At 54.8% G+C, this 26,447-nt stretch overlaps 12 protein-coding genes across 12 annotated transcripts; 5 read left to right on the top strand and 7 right to left on the bottom strand.

Annotated features, from left to right (window-relative positions):
* Positions 1-18: 18 nt before the first annotated feature.
* PUNSTDRAFT_102182 (uncharacterized protein) lies at positions 19-2,763 on the bottom strand. Its single transcript, XM_007383356.1, has 9 exons — positions 2,595-2,763; positions 2,498-2,524; positions 2,419-2,439; positions 2,242-2,360; positions 2,030-2,188; positions 1,844-1,974; positions 1,124-1,789; positions 942-1,065; positions 19-889 (listed from the first exon to the last, which is right to left on the bottom strand). Exons 1-9 carry the CDS (start codon positions 2,729-2,731, stop codon positions 540-542), a joined length of 1,734 nt encoding a protein of 577 aa, XP_007383418.1. The 5' UTR covers positions 2,732-2,763; the 3' UTR covers positions 19-539.
* Positions 2,764-3,891: 1,128 nt separating this feature from the next.
* PUNSTDRAFT_20898 (uncharacterized protein) lies at positions 3,892-4,321 on the top strand (the record flags this gene model as incomplete). The annotated part of the gene is made up of 2 exons (XM_007383355.1): positions 3,892-3,978; positions 4,040-4,321. Coding segments are annotated over 2 exons (369 nt in total), but the record flags the coding sequence as incomplete, so codon positions are not given.
* Positions 4,322-6,294: 1,973 nt separating this feature from the next.
* On the bottom strand, positions 6,295-7,452 carry PUNSTDRAFT_133905 (uncharacterized protein; the record flags this gene model as incomplete). Its single annotated transcript, XM_007383354.1, has 2 exons — positions 6,295-6,659; positions 6,717-7,452. The coding sequence occupies 2 exons, from the start codon at positions 7,450-7,452 to the stop codon at positions 6,295-6,297; spliced, it is 1,101 nt and encodes a 366-aa protein (XP_007383416.1).
* Positions 7,453-7,889: 437 nt separating this feature from the next.
* PUNSTDRAFT_102181 (uncharacterized protein) lies at positions 7,890-9,608 on the bottom strand (the record flags this gene model as incomplete). Its single annotated transcript, XM_007383353.1, has 9 exons — positions 7,890-8,140; positions 8,198-8,286; positions 8,344-8,444; positions 8,499-8,742; positions 8,799-8,891; positions 8,949-9,065; positions 9,121-9,254; positions 9,316-9,409; positions 9,466-9,608. The coding sequence occupies 9 exons, from the start codon at positions 9,606-9,608 to the stop codon at positions 8,022-8,024; spliced, it is 1,134 nt and encodes a 377-aa protein (XP_007383415.1). The 3' UTR covers positions 7,890-8,021.
* A 578-nt stretch (positions 9,609-10,186) lies between these two features.
* PUNSTDRAFT_102178 (uncharacterized protein) lies at positions 10,187-11,270 on the top strand (the record flags this gene model as incomplete). The annotated part of the gene is made up of 2 exons (XM_007383352.1): positions 10,187-10,366; positions 10,892-11,270. The coding sequence occupies 2 exons, from the start codon at positions 10,187-10,189 to the stop codon at positions 11,267-11,269; spliced, it is 558 nt and encodes a 185-aa protein (XP_007383414.1).
* Positions 11,271-11,850: 580 nt separating this feature from the next.
* On the bottom strand, positions 11,851-13,504 carry PUNSTDRAFT_113381 (WD40 repeat-like protein; the record flags this gene model as incomplete). The annotated part of the gene is made up of 8 exons (XM_007383351.1): positions 11,851-11,893; positions 11,954-12,055; positions 12,105-12,266; positions 12,321-12,876; positions 12,931-13,090; positions 13,141-13,256; positions 13,312-13,385; positions 13,449-13,504. 8 exons carry the CDS (start codon positions 13,502-13,504, stop codon positions 11,851-11,853), a joined length of 1,269 nt encoding a protein of 422 aa, XP_007383413.1.
* A 1,501-nt stretch (positions 13,505-15,005) lies between these two features.
* Positions 15,006-16,392, top strand: PUNSTDRAFT_143453 (uncharacterized protein; the record flags this gene model as incomplete). Its single annotated transcript, XM_007383350.1, has 6 exons — positions 15,006-15,120; positions 15,173-15,224; positions 15,282-15,359; positions 15,411-15,642; positions 15,697-16,023; positions 16,076-16,392. The coding sequence occupies 6 exons, from the start codon at positions 15,006-15,008 to the stop codon at positions 16,316-16,318; spliced, it is 1,047 nt and encodes a 348-aa protein (XP_007383412.1). The 3' UTR covers positions 16,319-16,392.
* Positions 16,393-16,537: 145 nt separating this feature from the next.
* Positions 16,538-18,342, bottom strand: PUNSTDRAFT_133900 (thiolase; the record flags this gene model as incomplete). The annotated part of the gene is made up of 6 exons (XM_007383349.1): positions 16,538-16,576; positions 16,630-16,741; positions 16,806-16,998; positions 17,060-17,517; positions 17,581-17,960; positions 18,253-18,342. 6 exons carry the CDS (start codon positions 18,340-18,342, stop codon positions 16,538-16,540), a joined length of 1,272 nt encoding a protein of 423 aa, XP_007383411.1.
* Positions 18,343-19,416: 1,074 nt separating this feature from the next.
* PUNSTDRAFT_133899 (uncharacterized protein) lies at positions 19,417-20,758 on the top strand (the record flags this gene model as incomplete). Its single annotated transcript, XM_007383348.1, has 7 exons — positions 19,417-19,507; positions 19,570-19,621; positions 19,675-19,752; positions 19,810-20,041; positions 20,093-20,419; positions 20,475-20,531; positions 20,582-20,758. The coding sequence occupies 7 exons, from the start codon at positions 19,417-19,419 to the stop codon at positions 20,756-20,758; spliced, it is 1,014 nt and encodes a 337-aa protein (XP_007383410.1).
* Positions 20,759-21,035: 277 nt separating this feature from the next.
* On the bottom strand, positions 21,036-22,189 carry PUNSTDRAFT_133898 (uncharacterized protein; the record flags this gene model as incomplete). The annotated part of the gene is made up of 5 exons (XM_007383347.1): positions 21,036-21,503; positions 21,561-21,792; positions 21,852-21,929; positions 21,983-22,034; positions 22,087-22,189. The coding sequence occupies 5 exons, from the start codon at positions 22,187-22,189 to the stop codon at positions 21,036-21,038; spliced, it is 933 nt and encodes a 310-aa protein (XP_007383409.1).
* Positions 22,190-23,978: 1,789 nt separating this feature from the next.
* PUNSTDRAFT_133897 (uncharacterized protein) lies at positions 23,979-24,857 on the top strand (the record flags this gene model as incomplete). Its single annotated transcript, XM_007383346.1, has 1 exon — positions 23,979-24,857. One exon carries the CDS (start codon positions 23,979-23,981, stop codon positions 24,855-24,857), a length of 879 nt encoding a protein of 292 aa, XP_007383408.1.
* Positions 24,858-25,003: 146 nt separating this feature from the next.
* On the bottom strand, positions 25,004-26,326 carry PUNSTDRAFT_102168 (uncharacterized protein; the record flags this gene model as incomplete). The annotated part of the gene is made up of 6 exons (XM_007384011.1): positions 25,004-25,440; positions 25,500-25,544; positions 25,603-25,650; positions 25,709-25,848; positions 25,912-26,145; positions 26,212-26,326. The coding sequence occupies 6 exons, from the start codon at positions 26,324-26,326 to the stop codon at positions 25,060-25,062; spliced, it is 963 nt and encodes a 320-aa protein (XP_007384073.1). The 3' UTR covers positions 25,004-25,059.
* Between the last annotated feature and the right edge of the window lie 121 nt (positions 26,327-26,447).

Raw genomic sequence — 26,447 nt, 5'->3', positions numbered from 1 at the left:
ATACGATACGTATGCGTACGTAGCAGGCAGCCTGTGCAAGAACACCGGCGAGAGGGCGGTCGCCACTGATGCTCACTGATGCGTGCCGTAAGGATCAAATCCAGATCACGCAGAAACAGGCTTTCCGTGCGCAGATCAGATTCTGCGCCCACGATCGATCTCTCGATTTCACCGTCAGCCCCTTCCTGTTCCGGCAGGTGTGTCACCACCGTTGATAACGGGCAACTGCAGATCGTTCTCGCCCCGGATCCGTAAACGGAAAATCAGAATTGATATGCGCACGGAGACCCCGGACACCGCTAACCGCGCATTCCCCCCAGTTGCGGGGCACGAACGCAAAATCGTCGACAAGACATTTGACTGTGCGTCTCGTGCGTCGTCGGTACCGCAACGCACGCAACGCGGAGCCGTTCTAGAGCGAGCACGAACATTATAATTCCTCCGGGTCGTCGAACGAGCCTGACAACGGCCGCTAACAGTCGGGTTGGTATGGGGGAGAGCCGTGCGTGGGCGTTGCGCGGGGTGCGGGGGCGCGACGCTCATCCCCGCCCAGTGACCTTCCTGTCCCCCGGCATCCTGAACTGCGCGTCGAAGCCCTTCAGCTGTAACGGCCCAAACGCCGGGAAACGCGTAGCGGCCGTTGGCGCTAGGCTGCCGCCCTGGTGGTCCGAGGTGATGTTGTTGTTCACCGCGCTCACCTCCCGGTCGTACGTATTCCCCGCAGTATCCACGTACGAGAACGTGTTGGTGCTCGTCCCGTTCCCCGTGTTGCCTGACGGCGTCTCGTTGAAAAAGCCGCCCGCGAGCTGTCGTTCCTGGATAGTGGAGCCCAATATGAATGGGGCGGGTAGGATTTGGCGGTTGTAGCTGTGATCAAAATCCGCGGTAACTGCACGACGCGAATGAATAAGAGAGCAGAGGAGATAACAGAGATAACGTACAGGCTGTACCCGCAGCGTTGGCAGAGGTGATGTTGACGTTGAATGGGAACGAGTAGTCATCGATAACGACCGGGATGCCATTGTGGGTCGAAAGAACCTTGCCCGTCGCCGTCTGGAACACGTTCTATACGGTGGACTGAGGTCAGTCGTTGACCATCAACAAGGAAGGGACGCAAGCAGACCTGGATGTTCAAGTTGTCAAGGTACTGCTGCAGGTTGGTATACTCCAGGTTCTGCGTGAACACCACCTTGGTCTTGACCCCGCTTCCGCTGATGATTTCCGACTCGATATGTACATTCCGGCTCGCCGTCACCGTCACGTTCAAATCCCCGTTGGCGCCCAAACTACCCGTCGAGTTGCCCACCGCGAACGGCTGCGCGTCGTACAGCGTGATATTCCCCGTCGTCGGCTTCCCGGACGGATCCTCAACGACTTGCAGCAACCCGGATACGAACCAGTTCTGGTTGATGGCGCGATCGTCCTCAACGCTCGCCACGTCCAGCGAGATCGTGTGCGACTGGCCGTCGGTAAGTACCGGCACGAAGGGGGTCAGGTCGAGAAAGTACGAGGGCAGGTCGAGCGCGCCGTAGGACGTGATCGGCCGCCAGGCCGTGGGCAGGATTCCGCCCGTGAAAACGACCGGGTACGGGAACGCGGCACCCGCGAGCACGCCGTCGACGAGCAGCCGCACTTCGCGGAAGGGCCCGTCCGGGAAGGTGAACCCCGGGGGCAGGTCGTTCACGAAGGCGTCGGCGGTGTTGAAGTACCAGAATTCCTCGTTGCCGTTGCCGGAGGCGATGAGCTCCGCGTAGATCGCGGTCGCGTTGCGTGGTACGGTCACGTTCAGCTGTGTGGAGAAATATGAGAGAGACGGCCGTGCTACGAGGGACTTGGTACGCACGGAAAACGTGGGAGGCACTGACGCATCGTTACCGGTGTTGTTGGCCAAGGTGGATATGGGGATAATGGTGTTGGCCCTAGGCGCCGGTGGATGAATGGCAGAAGACGCGAAGAAGGTAGCATGCAGGGTTGCTGAGTGGGGTGTGAGCGCTCATGCCCAGATACATTCGAAACGACGTCCACGTACTGGCATACTGGCCGTCCAGACCCGTCTCCAACAGATTATCCAGCTGCAATATGAATGTTCCCGGTTTGGAGAACAGCGGGAGGAAGCGGGTCACATCTTTGAGGTAGGTCCAGATAATGCCGTCGCCGCGAGTTGGCTCTGGTGTGGACGTCCTCCAGACTGGAAAAGAGGCCGTTAACGAACGGAACGAAGTCGGTCATATATACTCGTACTCTCGACGTTTTGGAAGGTGAAGATGCCGAGGCGGTCGAACTGGGTCCCGTTGGACGTGACGGTAAAGTTGAGCTCGATTCCAGCCCATGAGCCCACCGGACCGCAATCGGTAGGGGGTCTGTGCGTGGAAGGTGAGCGAGCATATCGAGCAGAGGGTGGAGTCGATGCCCACGCACGTAAACTGAACTATTTCCGGACTGGGGGATGGCGGAGATCAGTCGAGGAAGTTAGATCGCAACAGTAACGCCGACGCACTCTCCAAACGAGAACCCGAACGTACGGCTGATGGACAGATCGTCGTGCAGAGAGTTAGTGTTCGCGCCCCGCACGAGATAATGAACGACCCACGCACGTCAGGATCTCCACGGTACATTGTTTGGCATTCCTGGGGAGCGGAGGCGGCTGCGCAACCTGGAAATCGACCAGCACGGCGGCACGGGCGGCCAACGCGGTGACCGACAGCGCACAGGCGGCAAACCAAGCTCGCATGGTCCTCTTCGACGCTGGGCAACTAGTCCTCGAGGGCGTCGTTCCCTCATCTCGCCGTCGGGTGGGCCCTATATACGCCTTCGATGTTCCCTTCCGCGCGCGAAAGAATCTCGTGGTGGGAATGCCGGACGGTTGATGCACGCGTTCGTCGCCGCGAATGGAGAGCGCATCTCATGGCGATGGACAAAAGCTGATGCGAGGGTGCCAGGACTGAATATGAGCACAGCGAGGCGAGGCGGGCGATTCTGAATTATCTGCGACGAAAGTAGCGTGGAGGATAATGTAGTGATTCGTGAAGGCAAAGGGCACCAGCGACATTGACAACGAAAGCGGGATCACGCGAGTTGCTCTGCCTCTGAGCTGTCGTCACCCCACCTGAAGATCTGAAGTTTCAAAGACCAGTATACCTCGGCACTTATGATGGACCGTCCTCGAATCCTCAACAGAAATACAAAGATAATAGGATATAGATGACGACAGATCGAAACTGAAATTCCGCTTGCCCATCTGTAGCTTGAACGACAGCGATCCGTCGACGAAGGCCTACGATATAGTATAAACATGTGCCGGCCCTACATGACGCTCGAGCCACTTTCTCTTTGTCTGGATATGAATAGCCAGCAAAATCAATCAGAAACCAGGACCTTCCTATCCCAAGCTGCCTGTACATCAGAATCCGCAGGCGTCTAAATATCGATTCCGGGTACCGCCATCGTCATCGAGCTATCACGACCCAGAGCGACGACCAGTTCTGATTGGTAAAGGGGACAGACGTTGTGCACTACCATGACGAACGTTACCGAGGTATGGTCAGATTATAGTTGATGGTCAGCAGTAAAATGACCGTTTCTGCAGCTGCAGTCGTTACCAGGGCTCGGACTGGTATGTTCAGCTGCAACGCCTCGACGGAAATCAAACTATAGCTTACGCTGTACATGGACTATCTACACAGGGACTATCTGATCTGACACCGAGACTTGGCGTTCATTCCAGCCACGGCGACCGAGACCGCCCGCACCGGAACATTTCAGTGTCTCCAGGTCCTATATTTCAACATTTAGTACATTTCTGCATCTAAAATCTTCGGAATATCTCACTGATGGTCACGGTAGCCGGATTCCAGCGGCAGCTCAGCGTCCCAGATCAAGAACGACAGCGAATGGGCAGCTGTGTATGAGCGGTTGAAGAAGCACGACGAGGCTATGATCACTGGTCACTCAGGAGACATAGACAGCCTGTTGATACTGGTGCGATGCACCTTCGCTATATCCGTATGCGACATCACGCTTCATGTTCCTTCATCTGCAGGCTGGCCTGTTCTCTGCGGTCCTCACCTCCTTTCTGGTTCAGGTTTATACGCAACTTCAGCCTGCCAATACACCTATGTCAACGGCGATAGCCCTCGATCTCTCCAGGAGTATAGTTGAACGACTGTCACTCCCGTCGACATCTGAAATTTTTGCTGCGACCAGCATTCCTGCGGTGTCACCCTCCATGGTAGCCATAAACGCGCTCTGGTTCATGAGCCTCGTCCTTTCCCTTGGATCAGCATTATTGGGCATTTCCGCGAAACAATGGCTGCGGCAATACATCCTGTGGACTAATGTAACGCCTCCGTCACACGCTGTTCCACTTCGACAATATCGATACACCCAATTCGAGCGATGGAAAGTACAGACGATCGTCTCTTCTCTACCCGGAATCCTCCAGCTCTCTGTATTTTTCTTCTTCATAGGGTTGGTTATCCTTCTATGGCCGCTGAATACAACTGTCGCTGTTGTAGTAACGGCGGCTGTAGCCCTGACCTTCGCCTGCGCTATAGTTGCTATCGCGCTACCAGTGGTCATCGATACGTGCCCGTATAAAACTCCAACCGGATGGCTGTTGATCGACGTCAAAGATTTCATACAAAAAAGATTCATCCATCCCGTCCTGGGTCTGGCAGCTCGCACTTCGATACAAGTGATTTTCTGGTCACTTACTGCCGTCTCGCGCATCCCATCTTATAGGGAGCACCGACGAAGAATATGGAACGACTGGATTAACAAGTTGCTTGACGCACCCTCGCACCCTACACGCGAATATCACGGGAGCTGGGCTCATAGAGATTTAGCGATTCACGTTGCAGGGAGAACACAACTGAGGAGCACATTCTGGAAATCTTGGGCCTTGCTTTGGGTCTCCGCCCAGGACGAACTAGATACGGAACAAATCAAAGGATGTGCAAAAAGTTTGCCCGACACCCTCATCTCGCTTTGGTCGCCTCGCATGCTCACAGAAGACGATTTGACCCTTTCAAAAACCGATGATCCTTATGAACGCCTTTGCGGGTGTTGGCTCGCTATTTGCACCATCTTATACATCCCGCGGTCGCGATCCATTCCCTTCTGCGACCAGCTTCAAGACATATACACACAACGTAAAAATACTCTCCAAATTCTAGAAGCGTTGAAGGTCATTGTTCCGCACAAGCTACGGACGCTTCGGCCTGCTCAGCGGCGCGGAATGTACCACTTACTCTCCTCCTTCCTCCATGGAAAGCGTGTCTCTCCTCCCCAGAGATATCCAGAACCATTTACGGAGGACAACGTCAACTACCTTTATCTTAGCTCCTTTTACGTGATGCTCATCCTTTGTACGCTCCAAATCGACCTCCGGCCCCTCTTCCTGAACACTTTACTGCGTCTTCTTTGCCAGCCTGGTATATTACACTCTCCTAATGGCAATCCCACCAGAACTTTGATCGACCTTGTGTTCTATATCTTCCACGAAGTGGCAGCGTCCACCGTAGGTCGATTTCGGCTTGGGGGTGGAGGCCAATCATGGAGAGAAACACTCGAAACATGCCCGGAGGATGAGATTTGCGAGATCATCTCATCCGTCATCGAACTAGGCGATCAAGCGGCAACCGGTACAGCAACCTCCACCGAGTTGCTTCCCGTGTACTGGAGTGCAGTGAAGTTTATTTGCTCACTCGATGCCACCTCCAGCCTCGCCACCCATCTTCGGACCCCGTCTCAACCTCGTAGAAAAGCCCTGACGCATGCTTTCCTAGAGAACATTTATGATGTCCTTGCTTCAGATCTCCATCGCTTTGGCAGCGGCCCGTCTCCGGCATGCATGGATGTCTCTAACTTATGGATCACTTTACTTTCTTTCCTCGGACGCCACAGCGATACGAACGTCGCTGCTGCCAAGCTCGTCAGGTGTCTTTTGGCATGTCAAGAACGAGGTCTAGCTCAATTTGACGTCGTTGGGGATTTTCGCTACTATTACAATGGATCAGGCCCTGCAGCATGGACACTGGAGGAGTTGTATGCACATTTTGGCTATACTCCCGGATCATACCAGGCACCACAAGAGCCCATCTTACCGTTGTAACTACCGCGGTACATTCCATAAAGGTATTTCTTATCTATGTAACGGAGTGTTCATCGCGATTGATGTCAAACATTAGCCTTTACAACTGACCACACCGTTCCGGTGTTTTCGCCTGCAGTTGAAACTTTCATGAGCTTGCAGTTTTTGATATATAGAAGATCGATCACCGCGAGGAACTCACCTTAGAGGTCAAGATTGAAATGTCCATCAACATCAGCGACATGTACATGAATTCCCTTGTCCACGAGTGGCCGAAAAATCTGTGCAAACTCAGGGACACGATCGGTGGAGATCGTAATATCCAAGTCTTTCAAGCGCTTGAACTCTGGTCTTTGCAATTCTGTACCCAAGTTCTTGAATTCGTCCATTGAGGAGTTCACGACGATGCACATGCGCAGCGACAGATGATCGAAGTCCGGCGAGGCTACGGTCTGGCACGATGCAGATATGAATGACACATCGTGTGCGGTCCTTGATCCAGCACCGTATAGTTCGACGGAGAAGGCAAGCGACTGGAGGACGTTATTATGGGATAAGTCGAGCGCTCCTACCAGTCGGAAGTTAGTACGGCCAACCTTATCCGTCAGTATGTGCCACCGCTCACCCTCACGAGGCGGACTGTAGAGCACAATTATTCTCAAATCCTGCAAGGCTTCCATGGAACTAAGCGCATAGTTGGCTTCAAAGACCGTGCTCGCAGTTATTTCGATGTCGAGTCGGCGTAGCGATAGGGCGCGCGTCGAAGACAGTTGGCCGATGAAGTGGGTCCATAGATATGATAACGTCAGATCGTCGGCGCCGACGATTTTCAGATGATTCAAGTTCATCGGACGCGCCACGAGTGAGCGTTCAATGGGGTCACCGAGTGCGGCGACAGTGTCCAAAGCCAGGCTTGTTATGCTCGTTCGGGTATGGAGTAATTGTACTAGCGTGTCCAATTCGTCCAAATGGCCGTAGGAGATTCTGACGTCCACCAATGCGGGGGTGCTCACACGGATCTTGTTGAAGAGCGAGGCAGGGACCTGCAGCAGGCCGTACTGAGGTTTTCCATGCATGTGAACGACGCGGAGATTGGGCAGGATGGGAAACGCGTCGAGGGTTATGAAGATGTCAACGTATAGGATGGTGATGAGTTTGGCCAGATGGGGGGCGTCGCAAGTGAGATCGGCAAGACGCTTCTCGTCGCGGAAGGTTGCATGGTTGAATCGTCTAAAAAGATAGAATTGACACCTCGCGGTCAGCGCGCGAGAAGCCAATGCGCATTGTCGTAGTGCATCCTGGTCCTCGCATAAAAAGTCTATAACTCTTTCCGCAATTTCTGTGGGAAGGCAGGGAGACATGGGGATTCTTGGAAATGATCATGAGCTTATCTGAGCTAAGAACATGTTATCGCGGACAGCAGGCGCTCACCGGTAAATATCAGTGCACAAGGACGGACGTCCTAAGCGCAAGTAGGAGTATATCCAGGAGGAAATTACAAGGTCAGTTCGAGCTTTATACCTGTTCGTGATTGCAGAAGTGTTAAGTTTCATTGACGAATGCAAAGGTGCATCGTCAGGCCTTACGGATCAATGTCGCAGATATTGACGAGCTGGTGGTGTTTATGGTAGTTCCTTCCCTATAGCTGATTTACAGCCACGAGGCTCTGGTTCGAGGTTAGCAGGAAGAGTCGATGAGGCTGGCTCTTGGATGATCGGGACCGTGACGACGAAGGCTGCTCCCGGTCGGGACTCGAAGCCACGTGGTACGACTGGCGTTTCTGTCATGGATTTTCGAAGGGGTTGCAACAATCGTAACGGTAAAGTACATTCGCTGCGGTCTCTTCTTGCTAAATTACAACAGCAGCATTGTCCTTGTGGTATCACATTAGTTCGTCCTCGGCAAGATCTAGATCACTACGGCGTTCGTCTCAAACAAGGCTCTTGACCTTGTTGACCAGTCCGCTCGCGATACCGCCGACTCCCGATCCTGATCCTTGACTCTGGCCTTCGGTCTCGACCGGCACCGCGTCACCTGTCGCCAACGACGCTGCATACGAGCAAATCGGTCAGAACAGACCATGCTCGCTAGGTCGGAAATACTCACAGTTACCGGGCATGAACCCAATCGAATAGCCGACTTTGAGCAGCGTCTCAATGGTGTTCTTCGAGTTCTTGACCAGATCGTCATCGAATCTGCAGAAAACCGTCAGGCGGGTCGCTCGAAAGGTATATTACTGCGCAGGGACTTACTCGATAAGGCCCGGAGGGAAAACAGCAACGACAGTGCTACCTCCGTACGCGAAATAGCCAAGTTCCTCGCCACGCTGGACCTCGGTTCCTTTCTCTTTACCCTATTGGCAAGGCGTCAAACATGTTCCACATTTGGTCGTAGGAGGTCTGCCCACCTTCGTCCAGGCGATGCTGCCGACAAGCATAGCGCCGATCGCGACGAAGGCGATCTGCTTGCCCGTGAGCTTATGCGTCATGTACAGAACGGAGCGTTTATTTTCCGTGAACACGTCGAAGCCGGGTTCGTTGACAGCCTGGGGGTTGACCGTATAGTATTGTCCCGGTATGTCGACGACATCCCCGACCGTTCCGTCAATCGGACTGTGAAAACGATGATAATCCGCGGGCGCGAGGCGGAATCTGCGTCACATCGTCAACGGGCCGACACGTCGTCGGGAGCATGCTAAGGGTCCTACATGGCAAGACCTCCGTTGTCAAAATGACGCGCCTGCTCCGAGTCGGGAGAGACGCCCAGCAGGTTCGGGATGGAGAAGTTCTTGCCCTTGATCCTGCAATGTCGGTATGTGAGCCAACTTCGAGGGTCATACGACAGCTCTTATACGAACCAGAATTGCTTCGCCAGATCGACGGTGTTGTACACAGTCAGCCGACAATCTGCAGCAGAGCAGAAAGCCGTCGGATCGTCCGCATGCTGGACAGGACGTGCACCATCCTTGAGTCGTCTGGTCGGTCGCAAGTCAGGAAGAGCCTGTATTTTATTATACTTGAGGAACGCACCTGTAAAAGAATTCGTTGAAGTTGCCATACTTGGTGATGTCTGGCTCGAGAAGCTCATCCGTCTGGATCGAGTACGTCTCGATGAAAGAGGGGATGGACTTGACAGACTCCGGCTCGTCGTAAATCTTCCCTTGCTGGAGGAAGCGGAGGGTACATCATCGCCTGCTCCATGCAGTGTTGCGCCATGGTACTAACCTTGATGGACAAATCCTTCAATACCTCCTCAACGTGCTGGTTGTGGAGCACCTTGACTTGGGCCGATCCGTAGTAAAGCAAATGCATTCCCAAACTGCGTATCGCGTTAGATGTCATGTGCTACGCACTGAGACCGAAACGAGTACTCACCGCGGGTACAGAGGCATGCTCTCGAAAAACTTCTCGCCCGTCCCGCGCATGACCACGAAGTTTCCTACGTGGAACTCGGTCGCGACCTTCTCCAGGCCGGGGACGAGGTTCCGGACGAGGGGGATCTCGGTCAATTTGTGCATGGGCGCGTGGATGCCCTTCTGCACGGATCCATGCTCCGCCGACTGGTCAACGACAGCGGTCAGAGCAGACGCGACGACGTCCGGTGTTGCGCCGGGGGTGTTATCGGGGTGGATGACCTCGACGGGCTTGTCAATGTTGCTTGCGTGAAGTGAGGACATGGTGGGTGAGGGGGGTGGTGGTGGATGATGGTGAAGATGTGGATATCCATCCTGGCCCGTTCACTCGTTGATGGAGATATGACGACGGAGGCGAGAGAAATGTCAGTGGCTAAGCTGCATATGTTCCAAAAAAAGAGACATATACCATGACGTAAACGTGCCTAATTCCAAGTTAGTGTCACAGCGCACCGGCAACCGGCAAGCGTATCCGGTTCACTCTCGGTTCCGTCCAACACGTATCCTTGCGAACCTCAAGCTACCTCAAGCGCCCCGCAGAGGACGGCGCTGAATCACATTTCACTCTGGACTTGCGTAGGGTTGGGGAAGATATGACTCCCTACCCCGCAGTATGACCCGATTTCACCTCCATAAGTATCTGGCGTGGCGTTGTGCTAATCTATCTTGATCACACCGCTAGCATGCCTAACCAATCGACATCATCCCCTCCCGATCCTCCTTATCTTATCCGTACCGGAGAATTGCAACCAGATGCGCTCCATCTCCGCCCCCATGTCCTGAATCCTGCCGTCCAGCGTCTCCAGCTCTCGCTGGGCGACAGCGTCGGTCTCACCAAGACGGGCATCCACCTTATCCGCTTGGTGGGAAATGGTATGGAAAGCACGACGCTGCATTACCATACCCACGACGACGAGTGGTTCTACATCCTGGACGCGCCGGAGGGCGCCACGATCTGCGTTAAGGAAGGGTCCGCCGAAGCGAAGGAGCAGCAGGTCCGCCGGGGCGACTTCTTCGCGTTCCCCGCCGGGCACGAGCTCGCGCATCGGTTCAAGAACGAAAGCGAACGTGACCTGGTCTACCTCTGCGGCGGCAGCAGGGAGGCAATCGACATCTGCATCTATCCTGAGATGGGACAGAGGCTCGTTAGCAATCGCGTCGAAGACACGCGGTGGACCGTGGCCGACGCGGACACCATCAGCGCGCGACGATCCGCCCCGACTCCTGCCTCCCCACTATCCACGCCGTACTTCATGACAACGTCGGGGCCAGAATTCGATAGACACACCGGTTTCCACAAGCACCGTCTCGACCCCGCGAATGCGGAAGTGGGCAAGAATCGCATGGGCGAAAGAGCCGGGCTCACTCGGACGAGCATCCACTTCCAGCGCGTGCGCCCGCAGCAGACGAGCACGGTGCTTCATTGGCACGGCGTGGACGACGAGTGGTTCTACGTGCTGGAGGCCGGAGACGACGCAGTGGTCTGCGTTCAAGAGGGGGCCGGTCACGAAGTCAAGGAGCACAAAGTTCGACCCGGCGACTTCGCCGGGTTCCCCGCGGGCAAGCCGTGGGGGCACGCTTTCAAGAGCGGGAATGCCGAGCTGGTGTACCTGTGCGGCGGCACCAGCACATCAGTGGACGAGTGCCATTATCCTTTGCTAGGGAAGAGGGTCCTGATAGATAGAGGCGTAGGAAAGGCCTCATGGGTAGTATCGGAAGACAAGGTACATGGACAGAAAGTGCAAAAGTATGCAACTCGAGAATAATAATAAGTGCATGAAACGAGTGATATCTGAAGGCGAGCGTAGTAACGATGGGGATTAAGTTGCAATAGGCGTCGCGGCGTCGTAGCGGGATTTCAACGTTGTCTTGGGCGTCGTGGAGCTCTCTCTCTTACTATGGATCCCCCTGAATGACTCGAACGTGTCAATCGGATAGTTTCCTATGCCATTCCCCTACGTGTCTGCAAGCAGTCCTCTGACCCTTGCAACGACTGCTAAGCGCCTGATAAGCAGTAATGTTGGTTGGTCTTACTCTTGTCCGTGGCGCTAGTCACATCCCATAAACGAAGTGGAATACTATAAAAAGGCGTGTACTGTAGTTTTACGACCTTAGGTTCGGTCCGCCTCCCGGGGGACAGGGGACAGCTGCAAGTTCGGGGCCGTGGGAAATTCGCAAACTGACCAGAGTCAGTTAAAATTATTCACACAGTAAGAAATTATATTCTCACGATCAGTTCAGGCCCTGGATTTTGGCGGGGGACAGGGGACAACACAGGAAATTAGGTTCAGTTCGGGCTGCCAGGGGACAGGGGACGAACCTAAGGTCGTAAAACTACAGTAAGCCCCTAGTCGCCCATGCTTGATGACTCTTCACCGGAATCGAGAAGACTACAATAGCAATCAGGACTGCAGGAACTGGACGCAATACGGTGAACGACGAGAGCGCACCTGTACTGTTTCATCAACGAACATTCTCCGCCATTCTCCAAGTCGATGCTGTACGAGTAGAAGTAGCCTTCCGAAGATATGACCATTACCTGCGGCATCGTCCTGTCAGATTCGTCAGAAGAATCCTAGCGCATGTGTGGTGACTGCGTACCCGCTAAGGGCGACAATACACCGCGCACCACTGGTGGGTAGCCGAAGGGACGCAAAGTCTCGCGATGGCTCCCAAACCTCCGTGATGGCACTCGGCAAATAGCCACCAACGGCCCCTGTAACGCCTTTCGCAAGTCCAAGTGAGCGCCTTCTCAGGCTCGATCTGATGAGGTAGCAATCAGGGAACGGACATATGTCGAGAATAATTCATACGCACGACACACTGTTGCCCTTCTTCTTCCCGTCGATGAATGCCTCATATCCGCCCTCCAATCCGCCAGCGTCCCGACTGTCCACAGATCCTTCAGGGCTACTCGGGCTCGTCCCGCCTTTCGCAGCTTCCTTCGAGCTCTTCTGAGGCCCACCAAGTTTGAAGATGTGCACGGTGTCGTGCGCCGAGCTCACAGCGAGCAAGGTGCCGACCACGTTGAAGTTCATGCTGTAGATCTTCGCTTCCCGCGTCCCCCGCCTGAACTGGTACAACTTCTCGGCGCCGGGGACGGACCATACGCGAATGACGGTACCTTTGTCGGACGCGGTCGCGAGAAGAGTGCCAGAGGAGTTTAGGGCGAGGAAAGAGATCGGCGCCTTATGCGCTTGGATCACGTTAGCCACCGTGAGGGATCGGGTGGAGAACAGAAGGACATCCCCAGATTGCTGGGTATTGGGCGCGGGGGAGGGCCCTGACGTGGTAAGAGGGGTAGTGGGAGAGGGAACGGGAGAGGGATAGGCGAGATAGGAGTTTTCTGCGGAGGGTGATAGAGCGACGATTGCTGCGGTTTTGGCAGTTAGATGGAATCAGAGTGTTGAACAGCGTGCCGACTAACCTTCTGGATTGGGTGTCGTCTCAATAACGTGTAGCAGGCGCATGTTCGAAATGTCGTAGATGTATATCTCCGACTCGAGAACTATCACAAGCGTTTTTCGGTTCAGTTTGACGGCCAGTATAGACGATGGGAAAAGGAGTTCGCAGATCATGGATTGTCGCTATGAGAGGATCAACCCTGAGCACATAGAGCGGTAGCAGGCGGACATACCTTCGTATTAACGATCTGAAGTTTCCGCGGACTTGACTGAGGCTGGTCCGCCGCGCCGACAAGAGCAATCAACGATGTACAGAAGAGCATCTCCACGATACCCCGCGCGCCATCGTCTGTCCTATCCTTAGTCTTCGCATATCGACCACCACCCCAGCGGCTGAGACATACTCATCGTGTACACGCGACCGAACGGGTCGCAGTTCGTGATGCTATAGCCTTTCTTGGTCCCCACTGAAATGCATCTGCGCGTTCGGGCAACATGAATACGGAGGTTGGTGGCGGTCCGGCACCAGGATGGGTCTTACGTGAAGTCCTGGTTAAAGTTGGCGAACAGCATGTTGGGATTGGAACGCTCAGTCATGTCGAAGAGCCGTCGAGTGTCGTTCCAGGTATTCAAGTAACGAATGAGTACAGTACAGGAATGAACGGGACGGAGACCAAGACGGCGTCGCGTTGTCTGTGTCGTCACGGTGCCAAACGCGGCCGCTTCAAGAATCCTACCAAGCGCGCGCTCATCGACTGTGGCTGACTTGCTTGACTTACCATTACGTCCTGTTGTCTTGCAAACAAGCGGGATATACGCCTCGGCCTATGTATCGCACAAGAAAGGCGGCGTGCACGGTCTACGCACATTCAGTATGGACACAAACCCGAATGCAGCGACTTCGAGCTGGGGGTGGGTTCAATGAGGCGTTACATTGCTATGAACATGATGCCATCACAACTTCGGATTTTATGGAGCTTGCCCTGGATGAGTCCAACTGTAGTTTCATGCAAGGTACGACCGGGGCGAAGCACCATTCCAGGGCCCGAGGGATCAGGAAGACGGCCAGTAATAGCCACAAGGTGCACCTCTAACGACCTGCGCACGGTATAGCCCTGAACTCGGCACGGCTAAGATCAGTTTCAAGGGGCGGTGAGTGATGTACAGCGTCCTCGTCGGAGCGAGGGCGTACTGACTATTTGCTATCGAATAGAATGCTGCGTCCGGGTTGAATGAGGCTCTCTTGCCTGCTCGGCATGTACCTGCTGACTGGACGAGCTCTTGCCGCAGCTCAATGACATATCTGCATCGGTGGACAGTCCCGGAGGACCATGCAAAGCACCCCAATGATCTCGTTCGATGACAGGCCAGCGAGATGCATGTGGACACGAATTCATGTCTGACGTTTTCTTCGGATGCTGCCAGCTGAAGTGGAGAGTGTAAGGCGTTACATGCTGACCCTATAGATAGCCTCAAGAATCAATCAAGGGTCGGTAGGCAGACTGATACATGTGAGAGACCATGGGAATTCCACCTGTAGAGAACTCAATGATGATATTCCTTTTTAGGAGATGTTCCAACTTTCCCCTCCTTCGACTCCCGCGGGTAGCTGGATGGGTGCGGATCCTGAAGACTACCTTTTGATCATCTGTTGCGCTGTCCTCATGCGTACTCGCCTTCTATGTCATATTCTCTGCGACCGTCAAGAATCATGGTCCAGCTCGGTAATGATCTTAGCTGAAGCTTTACATATCCGGGATTTCGTCCCGACGTTCTGCCATTGCGATGCCGTGCTTGCACAGGTTGTTCTGACACGGAGATCATGTCCCTGTGGTTCTGCGCATTGTGCGTCGACAGGGGTGGGACTTATCCTGAAGATCTCTGCCTGCATACTCTTCGACATTGGTATATATTTGCCTACGCAACGGAACGGATGGGTCTTGGATTCCTTGTGAGCCCTGCCGTCGCCTGATTTGCGCGGTTCGCTGCATCTTCCTTCGTCGTATATACTTCTGCTACCCCTTCGTATCAGCTTGAGGAAGAATCCCCCCTTTCTTCTCTTCGTTCAACTTCTCTTCAAGCTTTACGATCCTCTGCTATGTCTTCGCCGAGCTCTACGGATGCTCCTCTGGCTCCCGCTCCCAGTACTGCGGAGATCCCTCTGCCTCCTGGGATGACGCTCGGTCAATACGAGACCCTTCAGGGTCAGCTGGGTGAGACACTCGCCATGTCTGTACCTTCGCAAGATCACTGACATCTCATCAGTAACGGTCGCGATCACCGTTGCTGTCGCGTTCGCGCTCATCGGTTGGGACTAGTAAGTTGCTCCTGCGGTTTGCTCCAATGGGTAGAAGGCTCACATAATTCTGCTTAGCGTTGTCCTGATCCGGGACGAACTAGCCCTGTACAGGTCTCACAGCAGACAAGTCTGGCTCACGCCGGCAACTTGGGCGTAGGTCTCTCGCCTTCTTAAATGGCTACAGGAGGTTGATGATCCGCTCAGATTTATTATCCTGCGATACTCCGCCTTTGTTGCCACATTTTCTGCGCTCTGGTTTACTTCGCTGCAAACGCAATTCTGCGAAGTAGCGGTAATCGCGAGTCAGGTGGGGGTGGTGCTCGTCGTAGCATCGTCGGGAATCATTTTCTGCAACCGGGTGGTCGCCATCTGGGGGAATTCAAAGATTATCATAGCACTGGTAACAGTCATCTACCTCGGAATGCTGGCTTGCTGGGTGAGTGAATCGTACACTGCCAAGACCGGTTGGTATTGACATGAATACGGATAGATTCTGGTAGCGGCGCACTACAGCGCGATCACCGGTCCACCGACGCCGTTCGGTTCCAACTGCCAGATGCAGCCTATTGTCTCGTGGGCTCCCATCAGCTACGCCTCCTCGGTGGCGTTCGACGTTATCGTCCTCATTCTTACGATGATGAAGTTGAAGACCGGAAGCTTGGCAAACTCAGCGATCAGCAAGCAAATCTACGCCGATAACCTGCTGTACTTCATTGCGACGGCGGTGACCAACATTACCGTGTTCACGATCCAGGCCTTGCCCTCACGGTTCGACATGATCAAACCCACTGCCGTTCCTTTCTCGACTGTCGTTACTGTGAGTATGAGCTCACCGACCCTCGACTTTCGTTTTACTCATGTTGCGTCAGGTCACGATGGCTCAGCGCGTGTACCTCAACCTCAAGTTGTTCCATCACAGGCAACAACGTGTCCAGGCCGGCTTACCATCTAACTCTTCCGTCCTCCCCGGTGATAGCTTCAACCCGAAGCCACAAACTGCGTGGATCGGCGCACCCATCGCGGAGCGCGGCCGTCCTGACCCCTGGAACGACGAGACTGTCAAGCCCCGATGGGAAAACGCGGGAGGCAGCCCCAGGTACATTCCACGCTAAACGATATGGCATATTTATTCGCCTTGCTCTGGACAATCCGTCCAAGACCAACGAGAGCGACAGACGTCGCACGCACTTTCATCCCATCTACATCATTGCAGCGGGATCCTTCAACATTTATATTGTTATTTTCACCTCGATTCTTCAGGACAAGACAGACATGATTCGAATTCTATATGGCATGCCACTCGATTGGGCATAGTCCTTGATGTTGTATTACTATATCTTACGAATAATGAGCGCAGAGGCCGCGCCTCCCTGGACGACACTCAGCCCGAATGATACGCTGTATATGTGGCGAGCATGCTTACCCCATTGCAGACCGATGCAGCACCATATTCGCCCGCTTTGAGCGCATGAGTCAAGGTCACGATGATCCTCGAACCAGAATTGCCGATGGCATGCCCTAGAGCCACTGCGCCGCTGAACACCAAGACGATAGCGGTCTTCAGAAAAGCGACTCCTGTGGTTCGTCATTTGTACTCACCCGTTCACATTGATCTTCGCTGGGTCCAAGCCCAGGACCTTCTCAATGGCTCTGATGACGACGGAGTAGGCCTCGTTCACCTCCCAAAGGGCGATGTCTTCCTTGGACAACCCGGCCTTTTGTAGAGCACGAGGCAAGGCAAGCGTCGGGGCGATGGGGAAATCTATGGGATCGACACCAGCATCGGCGTGCGCTTCGAGAAGCAACAGGATTAGAAGGCAAATGTGGTCTCGTTAAGCTGGATAAACACTTACAGATGACACGCGCAAGTGGCTTGACACCTAATTCCCTGGCTTTATCCGCGGACATGAGTACCACCGCGGACGCACCATCGTTGATGTTCGACGAGTTGGCCGCGGTGATGATACCTCCGTCTTTCTTGAAGCTGGGACTCAGCGTCGGGATCTTGTCATATACGACTCGCTTGTACTCTTCGTCTTCGCGTACTATGACATCGCCCTTCTTACCCAGGATAGTCACTGGCGCAATCTCGGCGTCGAACGCCCCGCTGGACCATGCGCGTTCCGCCCGCCGGTAGGATTCTATGGCATGAGTGTCCGCCTGTTCCCTGGTGATTCCATACTTCGAGGCCGTAGCCTCGCCACAATGGCCCATGGCGAAGTTGTTGTATACATCCCAAAGACCGTCGTGTTCCAACGCATCTTTCGTCGTGAACTTGCCGAAAGTAGGATTCTGGCGCGGAATTAGGAACCTGGAAAGGTTTGCAGAGGTCAATACAAATAAGGATATGCAACAGAATTGGAGCGATACTTACGGGGCATTGCTCATACTTTCCATACCGCCGGCAACAACGACATCTTTGTCGCCTGTTGCAATGGTCTGCACCGCAAAGATGATAGCCTTCATTCCGCTCGCGCAGACTTTGTTGATGGTGGTCGCATCAGAGGCAGTGGATAGTCCTGCCCCTAGCGCCACCTGCCGCGCAGGCGACTGTCCCACCCCGGCCTGAACGACATTGCCAAAGTACACCTCTTCGACCAGGGACGGATTGATGGACGTCGAAGCAAGTGCATGCTTTACAGCAATAGATCCCAGTTGAGGGGCTGTTAGACTCTTCAGAGTGCCGTTGATCGAGCCCACTGGCGTCCGAGATGCGGCCACGATGACGACCTCGCGGAGTGGAGTACCAGCTGCCTACAGCCGGAGGGCGTTGAGTGGGAGTCGGCTGTTCATATCGCAAAGCTAGTGATAGCTCACCATGATTCTGAGATGATTAAAGCCGAACGTGGTTTGTGATTCCTTCTTGTACCCTCGCGTTGTCGCCAGATGGAGCAATGCCCAAGCTTAATCATAGCTTACTATCACACCATGTCCCAGTCCGAGTCGGACGCAGGCTTGATTGGTAAGTACGCTCACGCCATGAAGAGGACGGCCGCAGGTGAAGACCTGTATACTAATCGGTCGTAGCGCTTGGGACCAGACATACGTCTTTCTGAGTGTGGTGACAAGCCGACAGGGTCTTTGACTTGTCAAGTCGGGATACCGTTGAGGGCGGATCCGGATTGAAAGCGAACATTGTCGGAGCGAGTTACAGTCGCCAGAACAAGTATACAGACATTAAACCATTCGTCGTTGCTTGGACATCGAACTTTGGCACGCGTGCGCCGGTGTGCGCATGAGCCAAACCTGAGGCAGTGGTCGTGCAATTGGCGGAGACGCAGCAAGTGTGAGCGAGCGGCAAGTTCCGAGACGGGAGCCGCTGACCTAAAAATAGAACCCACTTGCCTTGCTTCACATCACGTCCACGCAACGTCCACGGTCCAGGCGGTCCAGCACTGAGCGCTCACCTATCGGCTATGTCTGGCGCTATGCTGACTCGGAGATCAAAATCATCACAAAGCACGCTCTGTGCTCCCACTAGTGTCTGTAGCTATGAGCTATGCGGCGGTACTGCGGCATTCACACCATCAGTGGGGGAAGCATCAGTTGATGTTACGACGCAGTGCTTCAGTGCAGCATGAAGTATTATTACGAGCTCTTTATCCTTCATCAATCGACATCTATCAACTGAGGCCGCAGTGCAACACCGCCAGAGAAATGTTTTCACTTCCTTGGGCCCGCAACGCAGCGATGTGCTGGCCCACTTGCGACGGTTTCACTGGCGCGATAGACGTCGTTTTGTGCTTCATGCGAATGCATAGTTACTTCGAAGAATCCTGGCCCAGTCGCTTCCTAGCTCTGCTCAGGCTGACTCTCTATCATATTTTCCTTGATCCGGGATCCTCGTTATCATCGTGCTGGCAGATGCATTGCTGCAGATCACTTCGGCTATCTAGCACCTGCGACCTCGGATTGGCTACATAATATCCGCACCGGCATGTCCCGGTCATTTCGAAGGTTCTTATGCGCTTAATGGAGGGTTGAACGACTTCCGCAGTTGTGGATGCTCCCTAGCGATCCTCCATAACTACCGGAGCTGTGTATGCATGCCCCCGATCCACTCTTTGACCGTCAGGGCTGGCATTCGTACTCGACGTCGAGGCTGGATCCTCCTTTCTCCTTCTTTCTATCTCCTTTGGCCTAATTTCATTCGACTGGGTCGAGCACTTTATTCTCTCGGTGTTTTGCTTGACATAGATCTATCCCAATAATGCCGTCGCTTCCTACTTCCTCATTGAACACCAGCTCTCTGCTTGAACCTTCCTCAGGCCCACCCCCGGCCTCCTTGCAAAAGCAGCTCTGTAAGTCGCGCCGCAGTCCGCCTCATCCTAGGCCTGTTGTTTGATTCAAACATCTCTTTCAGTCGCGATTTCGATCACCACGATTGCAACAGCTGCTATCGTCTGCTGGGACTAGTGAGTACTCCCCATCAAAATTCAATGATTGAGCCCTCACAGCGCAATTTCAGCCTTGCTTTGTTACGGGCCGAGTTGCGTCTGTATCGTAATGGAGGAAAGGCTCTATGGATGACACCGGTCACCTATGCGTGAGTCTCAACGTCGGGACTCCGGCTCACTACAGCCTACTTACCGTTTCGCATCAGATTTGTTGTTCTACGGTACTCTGTGTTCGTTGCGATGGTACCTTCTGTCTTCTTCACGTCTCTGCAAACTCGATTCTGCCAGCTCACTGTGACCCTGTCGGAACTTGGTCTGGTCCTGGTCGTAGCTTCCTCCGGCGTTATCTTCGCTAACCGCGTTGTCGCCATCTGGGGTGGTTCCAGAGGGGTCACTCTACTTGTTGGGTGTCTCTATGTCGCAATGGTAGTCTGTTGGGTAGGGATAACCACGATCTATTACATCTACTCAGGCTAATTTACTACTCAGGTTGTCGTAGGTCTGCAGTACCACGCAGTTCCGGGCCCGCCAACGCCTCTGTTCTCGAATTGCATCTTGGTCGACCTCGTGCCATGGGCACCGATCAGTTACGCGTCATCTGTCGTCTACGATGTGGTCATCTTCATCATGACCCTCGCGAAGTTAAAGAGCCCGACCCTCAAGGACTCCGCAATCAGCAGGCAGATCTATCGAGATAGCCTGCTTTACATGGCTACTACCGCTGCCATGAACATCACGGTTGTCTCTATTCAAGCATTGCCTGATAGCTTTGAACTCCTCAAGCCTACGGTTGTACCTTTCTCCACTGTGATAACCGTGAGTGCTCATCGCAATTTCAATAATATGATGTCGTGCTCAACGAGTTCTGTAGGCGACTATGTCACAGCGGGTATACCTGAACCTGAAGCAAGCGAGGAAGGATCAAACCGTATTTGACGATGAAAAAGGCTGCTATGTCGGCTCGACCATGACTCGCAGTCGTCCATCGACCCGGCCACCTTCGTCCTGGACCACGTTAGGGGACGCTCAACGGATTACGACTGCATCATATCGCGATGCGCCGCCTTTGCCACGATGATCAAGATGACTAAACTGCGGATGATCCCTACTCGCAACAAGTGCTGCACCATTTTACGACGATCTGCCACGATGTAACGAATTACAACACTGTTTCGATAAAGGAGTGCGTCTTGAAGGCGAAACGTTACGTTCAGGTTGCTATATTGTATATTTGATTGGAAGGAACATCTACGGTTTGGTCGATCTCTAACCAAAACGTACATGGGTGTAGATTCGGAAACTATTGTTTCATGTCCAGCGTCCCCCATGCCTTCAACATCATGATCTATCTGTAGAGTACATTTCATATGAATTCACGAGAGCCTGGTGGCTTCCTATCTTCAGTGTCGATGCTGCAGCCCTAGAGGGAGGTCTAGCCGGAAGGCTGGTCGGCAACGGAGGCTGCGAGTGTGCGCTGTACAACTTCAGGTTGAGATACACGCGCTGCGACATCGTCGCCTAAAGACGAGGTCAGAAGGAATATGCTGTCGACGGCAATCAACGAGACGCTCACCGTCACCACCGCCGAGAATGGCACAACGGTAGGCTTGATGAGGTTGAAGCTCTCGGGAAGGGCTTCAATAACCAGCACGGTGATGTTCATCGCCGCTGCCGCCGCAACGTACACAAGGCTGTCTTTGTAAACCTTCTGGCTCACGGCAGACTCGCGCAACCCGCGGCTCTTCAGCTTGACGAGCGACAAGATAAAGACGGCGAGATCGTACACGACCGAGGCGCCGTAGCAGATCGACGCCCACGAGGGGAGCGGCTTAAACATGCAGTTGGTGAATAGGGGGGTCGGAGGTCCGGCGACGCTATGGTTCTGTAGAGCGGACACGATCTGGGCAAGAGCATGTCAGCAAACATCCCACGATAAATCCCCATAAACGAGACTAACCCAACACGCTGTCATCCCAACGTACAGAACCCCGACGGATATAGCAATCCACTTGTTTCCGCCCCATATAGCGATAGCGCGGCTGGCGAAGATGATCCCCGAGGAGGCGGCTATGAGGATGAGGCCGCCTTCGGATATGTTGACGCTCAGCTGGCAGAACTGCGTTTGCAAGGTGGTGAACCATAAGGAGGGAAGGAATGCCACAAAGACGGAGTATCGCAAGACGATGAACCTGAACGAGAACACGTTCATGAACATTTACGCGGGTCGTGAATGTGTACGATGACCTACGCATAGGTGATCGGAGTTACCCACAGCTCTTCGCCGCCTTTCCTGTAAAGGCGGATCTCATCCGGCAGGAGCATGAGGCTTGAATGTTGGTTTAGGCGGTTTCGGAGCAAGTATCGCCATACTACACGTACTAGTCCCAGCATATGATCGAGAACGCTACCACTGTGGTTGCCGATATTGCGACTGTGATGTGGAGTTCAGCACGATACGTGAGGCAATCTTGACAAGTGCTCACATAGATTCCTCTGAAGCGCCTCGAACTCCGGGACGGTCATGCCCGGCGGGATCGGTATATCGGGCAGTCCCGTTGGCATAGGTGAGGGTGCTGGAGCAGCCATGGAGTCCTACTAGCGGTTGAAAGTGCCGGAACCAGCGACACACTACTCTCGACGCAGTCGGCGAGTTTCAGAAACTAGGCTTGTGGTCAAGGTGGGGGAATGTAACACGAAGGCGAGTATGCCAGTGGATCGTCCTCTTCTTCATTATAGCGTCTTGTACATTGCCCACGGTGCATGAATAGCTCGCTTTGATGAGAAAGGAGTATGGTCACCAGCAAGAACCAGCTATAGATGCAGCAGAAGCCGATAGCATGAGAATCAGGAATATCAAACGTAGATATCGGCGGTTCAACACAGCGCTCTGAAGTTGGTGTCCTGAGCGGAACATATACAGAACATTGAATGATTACCTGTGCCGCGGTGGAGCCAAGCAACGACCAGCGCTAAGTGTGCTTCGTTGCGTTAAACAGAATCAGACAAGCGCAATGGAACGGGAGGAAATAGATACCGATACGGCGGACGAGAACTTGCTGCGTGCATAGCAAGCGAGGACACGAAGCGGAGCACCTTTGGGAAAGCGAGGATACTAGTCGCCTTGCCGACCCGTTTTCTGCAAGATGGGTGGGTTTTCGAACGAACCAGCGTCCTATGGTCATAACGTGGACTGGTGTAACCCCGCCGAGAGCATCGCACCGAATGATAACATAGATGCCCCTCTGTCACGACAACTCGAGGTACACCTCGAGCGAGACTGGATCACAGTCTTTGGGCATGCTAATACGCATTTGTCACTCGCATCGAAGGCGCGGGTGCAGGCGGGTGCCCAACGAAGAGGAGGCGGTAGTGACCCACCGTCCAACCCGAAGCTGCGGAGTGGCGAGAGGAGACCATCATGTTCTACAAGACAGACACAGGGATCCACATTCAATCCCGCAAAGTGAAGGCGGTTCACTTCATAGCTACAACAGCCATTGTTGTATCCATATGCAAGACCGACGCTTTCACGGCCCATCGTTCCGCGTTCCTGTTGTTTACACGCTGACACACGCAGATTAACTCCTCCGGGACTCCAACAACGCCCACACAGGGGTAGGGGTAGGGGCAACGACTCCGGGCCCGAGAGCTGGCCCAGCCTACGGTCCGCGCTCCAGACGAAAAATCCCCTGTTTCCGCATAAATCATCGAGACGATTGAAACGCCGAGATAGGGGAACATGTGGCCTTCGGACGCAGATGAAGCCCTGCGCAAACTGCCACCGGCGGAGAAGACGAGTTTGCGAGATGGCGTCAATTGGCGTCGCGCAAGTGGTCGCCCGACGGAGTCATCAACGGAGATGGAGGGGAACGGAACGTGGAGGACGTTGGCGGGAAGCAGTGTGCACACGCTGTTCGGAAGGGGCCGAAATAGGGGTGAAATAGGCGCGCAAACAGGAGGGCGCGTTGAGGGGTATTTGTATTTCCCTCTCTACAAATTGGATTCCAAATAAAGCAGGTGCAGGAGGGGTGCCGAGAAATGCCGCACTTACTCCGACGGGCCGACACTCTGGCCGCTGTATTGCCGAGCCCGGGCCAGAGTTCGGCGGCTGGGCATCGGCTTTCCGCTCATCCTTGTCCCGCCCTGGTCGTCGATTGGCTTGTCTCGCTGTCCGGTGCCGTCCTAGCTGGCAGGACTATCCTTGCACGCCCGCCGCCGATCGTTTGTCCGCCCTGGTCCAGAGCGACGACCCTACCGTGCCAGCGAGTTATAAACCCCCGGGCGAGATGGCCATCACCAACCACCTCCCCGACGCTCGCTCTCGCCGTCGAACACCACCATAGCCCTCCTCGTCTTCCCTGAACCTACTCTCGCGATGCTTGCCGCGATTAAGCCCACCGATCACACCCTCCCGCCCTCGGGTCCGATCGCGTCTTCGAGCGCGTTCACCTTCGACGGGACACCGCCACCGTCGTACGCCGAGGACCTGCTCCACACGCCTGAAGAGCACCTCCTGCCCGCGTACGCGAGCCACGCGTCGTTCGAGCCCTGGCTCTCGCTCCTCCGCCAACCCAACTGGGAGAGCAACTCCGATCTCGCGCTCTTCCTCCCTCCGTCGCCCCCCAAAGGTGCCCCGACCGCGACGGCCGGCTGGAAAGCCGAGTACGCCGAGCACGTCCGCCAATGCCTCGAAACCGGGCTCCATCTCGACCCGTGCGACGACGTGCAGTACGATTTCATGTTCGACGCCATCGTCGACGATGTCCGGCACCACGTCCGCACGCAGATACCCCCTGAGCTACGATGTAAGCTTCTTCTGCTCCTCATCCACGCCATGCGCACCGATCTGATCATCTATCCCCGCACAGGCGCCGCTCTGAGCTTCGCATGCTGCTCGCGCACGCCCGAGCCCTTAGCTCTCAACCCGCTGTTCCTCGACGCCCTCCACGCCGAGTCCTCCCAAACCCCCAGCCCGTCCGCACGCCCGACGCGTCCCTCGCCGCACGTGCAGTGGATGCTCGCCGACCTGCCCACGCACAACTACGCGCTCCACCTCCTCGCGCATACCTACCTTCCCCAGGCCGACCTCGACGCCCTCATCAAGGCGCTCTTCGTCCTCTGCTGCCGCGAACGCTTCCGCCGCGCGGCCAAGCGACGCCTCATGGCGCGCGAGAACAGCCTATTCAGGCGTTTGTTCGGCTCTGGTGGCAGCAAGTGGAAAAAGGGATCTCCCAAGCCCAAGGCGACGCAGTGATATGCACTATATTGAACCCAACGATACCCTCCCCTTATACTTAACCGGTAGAGTATACCTAATCAATAATAATAGTTGTAGCCTTAGATTTGTAGCGATGTATGCCTCGTCGGGTACGACCTAGAAACAAACAACCTGTATTCTCACAAACATCCGTGTGATTGTCGCGATCTATCGGTAATACATGCGCGCATCGGCGCTCTCAGCCTCTGAACACCGTCGTCCACCGCTCGCTCGTCCCGTTCAACGCCTTGGCGATCTCTCTCGCCACGATCCGATCCGCCTGCTCGCTCGGATGCAGCTCGTCGAACCACAAGAAGCTGTCTTTATCAGACCCCGTCGCGACCGTGCACACGCCCGGGTCGGACGTGCTCTCGTTCAGCGCGTACACGCACGCGGAGGCGGCGCCGGTCACGTTCAGCAGCGCGGTGCCGTTCAGGTAGAGCGCCGGGTGGTCGACCATGTCGGTGAAGAGCGCGTGCGAGTCAAAATAGCCGATCGTGGCGCCCTTCAGTTTCGGGATCGTGAGTTCGATGTAGAGCTTGGAGAGCTCGTTCCCGGCCGCGACGAGCTCTTTCATGAACTGTGCACCGAGGGGTCAGTTCGAGAAACGAGCCGAAGCGACGGGCAAGAAAGACGTACCACGTTCCATTCCGTCGTGTTCCTCTGCGCGGTCCAGTACTTGTCCTGTTCGCAGGTGAGCTCTTGTTTTTTTTCTCTCTACGCAGATCGTTATCAGACGCACCGGGTACGCATCGGCTGAGTACATCGGCAGTTTGTCGAGGGGTACCATCTGGTCCGTCATGTAGGGTTAACCATGTGTCCATTGAAACGCCTTCGAGTCGACTCACGTTCTGGAAGAGGAAGTTGCGTGCTCCAGAGTTGTACAAGGTCTCGATGACCTGGAGGCCGCATTGCGAGACGTTCACGATGCTCACGCCGGGAGTCGACTGTCCTGTGATCAGCTCTCCCGCACCGACATCGTTCGTGCCTGCGGGCGTCCACCCTTGCGTCAGCGTTCTGATCCCTCATGGGACGGAAGGCTGGGGCTGACCGATCCAGACAGTGTACAGCGTCTCGTCGGGCTTGAGCGATACGGTGTGGTTATTCGTGAGGTTGAAGTACGCGCCGAGCTCGTCGTGTAGCACGTCTGGGAACAGCAAGCGAGGGGTCGAGAGGTTGTTGCACGTCGCGCCGGAGATGGCGAACGGGAAGAGGTTCAGGTGGGCGTAATCCGCGAGGTACTCGGGCCAGGTCGTTCCTCCTGTCACGATGAACTCGGTGCTGTCTGAAATGCGCGAGTCGAGAGGTTAGCCGATCGGATGAAGACCGCGGATAACATTGGAACACCGACCTGTGTACGAGTCGCCGAAGGTGACGACGTTTTTTATGTGCTTGCCAAAGGGAGGAGAGGCGGCAGAGGTGCTTGCGATGGCCAAGCTCGCGGCGAGGAGCGTAGAGAGTAACATCCCAATCCTTCCAACTCTGGGGGCAGGCGAACGGGGACCCGTCTCGCAGGGCCTACGCGGGATTTATCTTGCGGATTGATTGCCGCCGCGGGTGCTGAGATGGTACGTATTGCATGGATAG

This window comes from Punctularia strigosozonata (genome assembly GCF_000264995.1).
Source record: "Punctularia strigosozonata HHB-11173 SS5 unplaced genomic scaffold PUNSTscaffold_6, whole genome shotgun sequence".
NCBI lineage: Eukaryota > Fungi > Basidiomycota > Agaricomycetes > Corticiales > Punctulariaceae > Punctularia > Punctularia strigosozonata.
Note: the sequence above shows the minus strand (reverse complement) of the source record. Positions and strands in the feature narration are given on the sequence as shown.

Coding starts and splice junctions, on each gene's coding strand:
- PUNSTDRAFT_102182 (XM_007383356.1), bottom strand. CDS start 2,731: ATGCGAGCTTGGTTTGCCGCCTGTGCGCTGTCGGTCACCGCGTTGGCC. Junction 2,440..2,497: donor TTCGGGTTCTCGTTTGGAGA/GTGCGTCGGCGT, acceptor GCCATCCCCCAG/TCCGGAAATAGTTCAGTTTA. Junction 1,975..2,029: donor TCTGGACGGCCAGTATGCCA/GTACGTGGACGT, acceptor CACCCCACTCAG/CAACCCTGCATGCTACCTTC.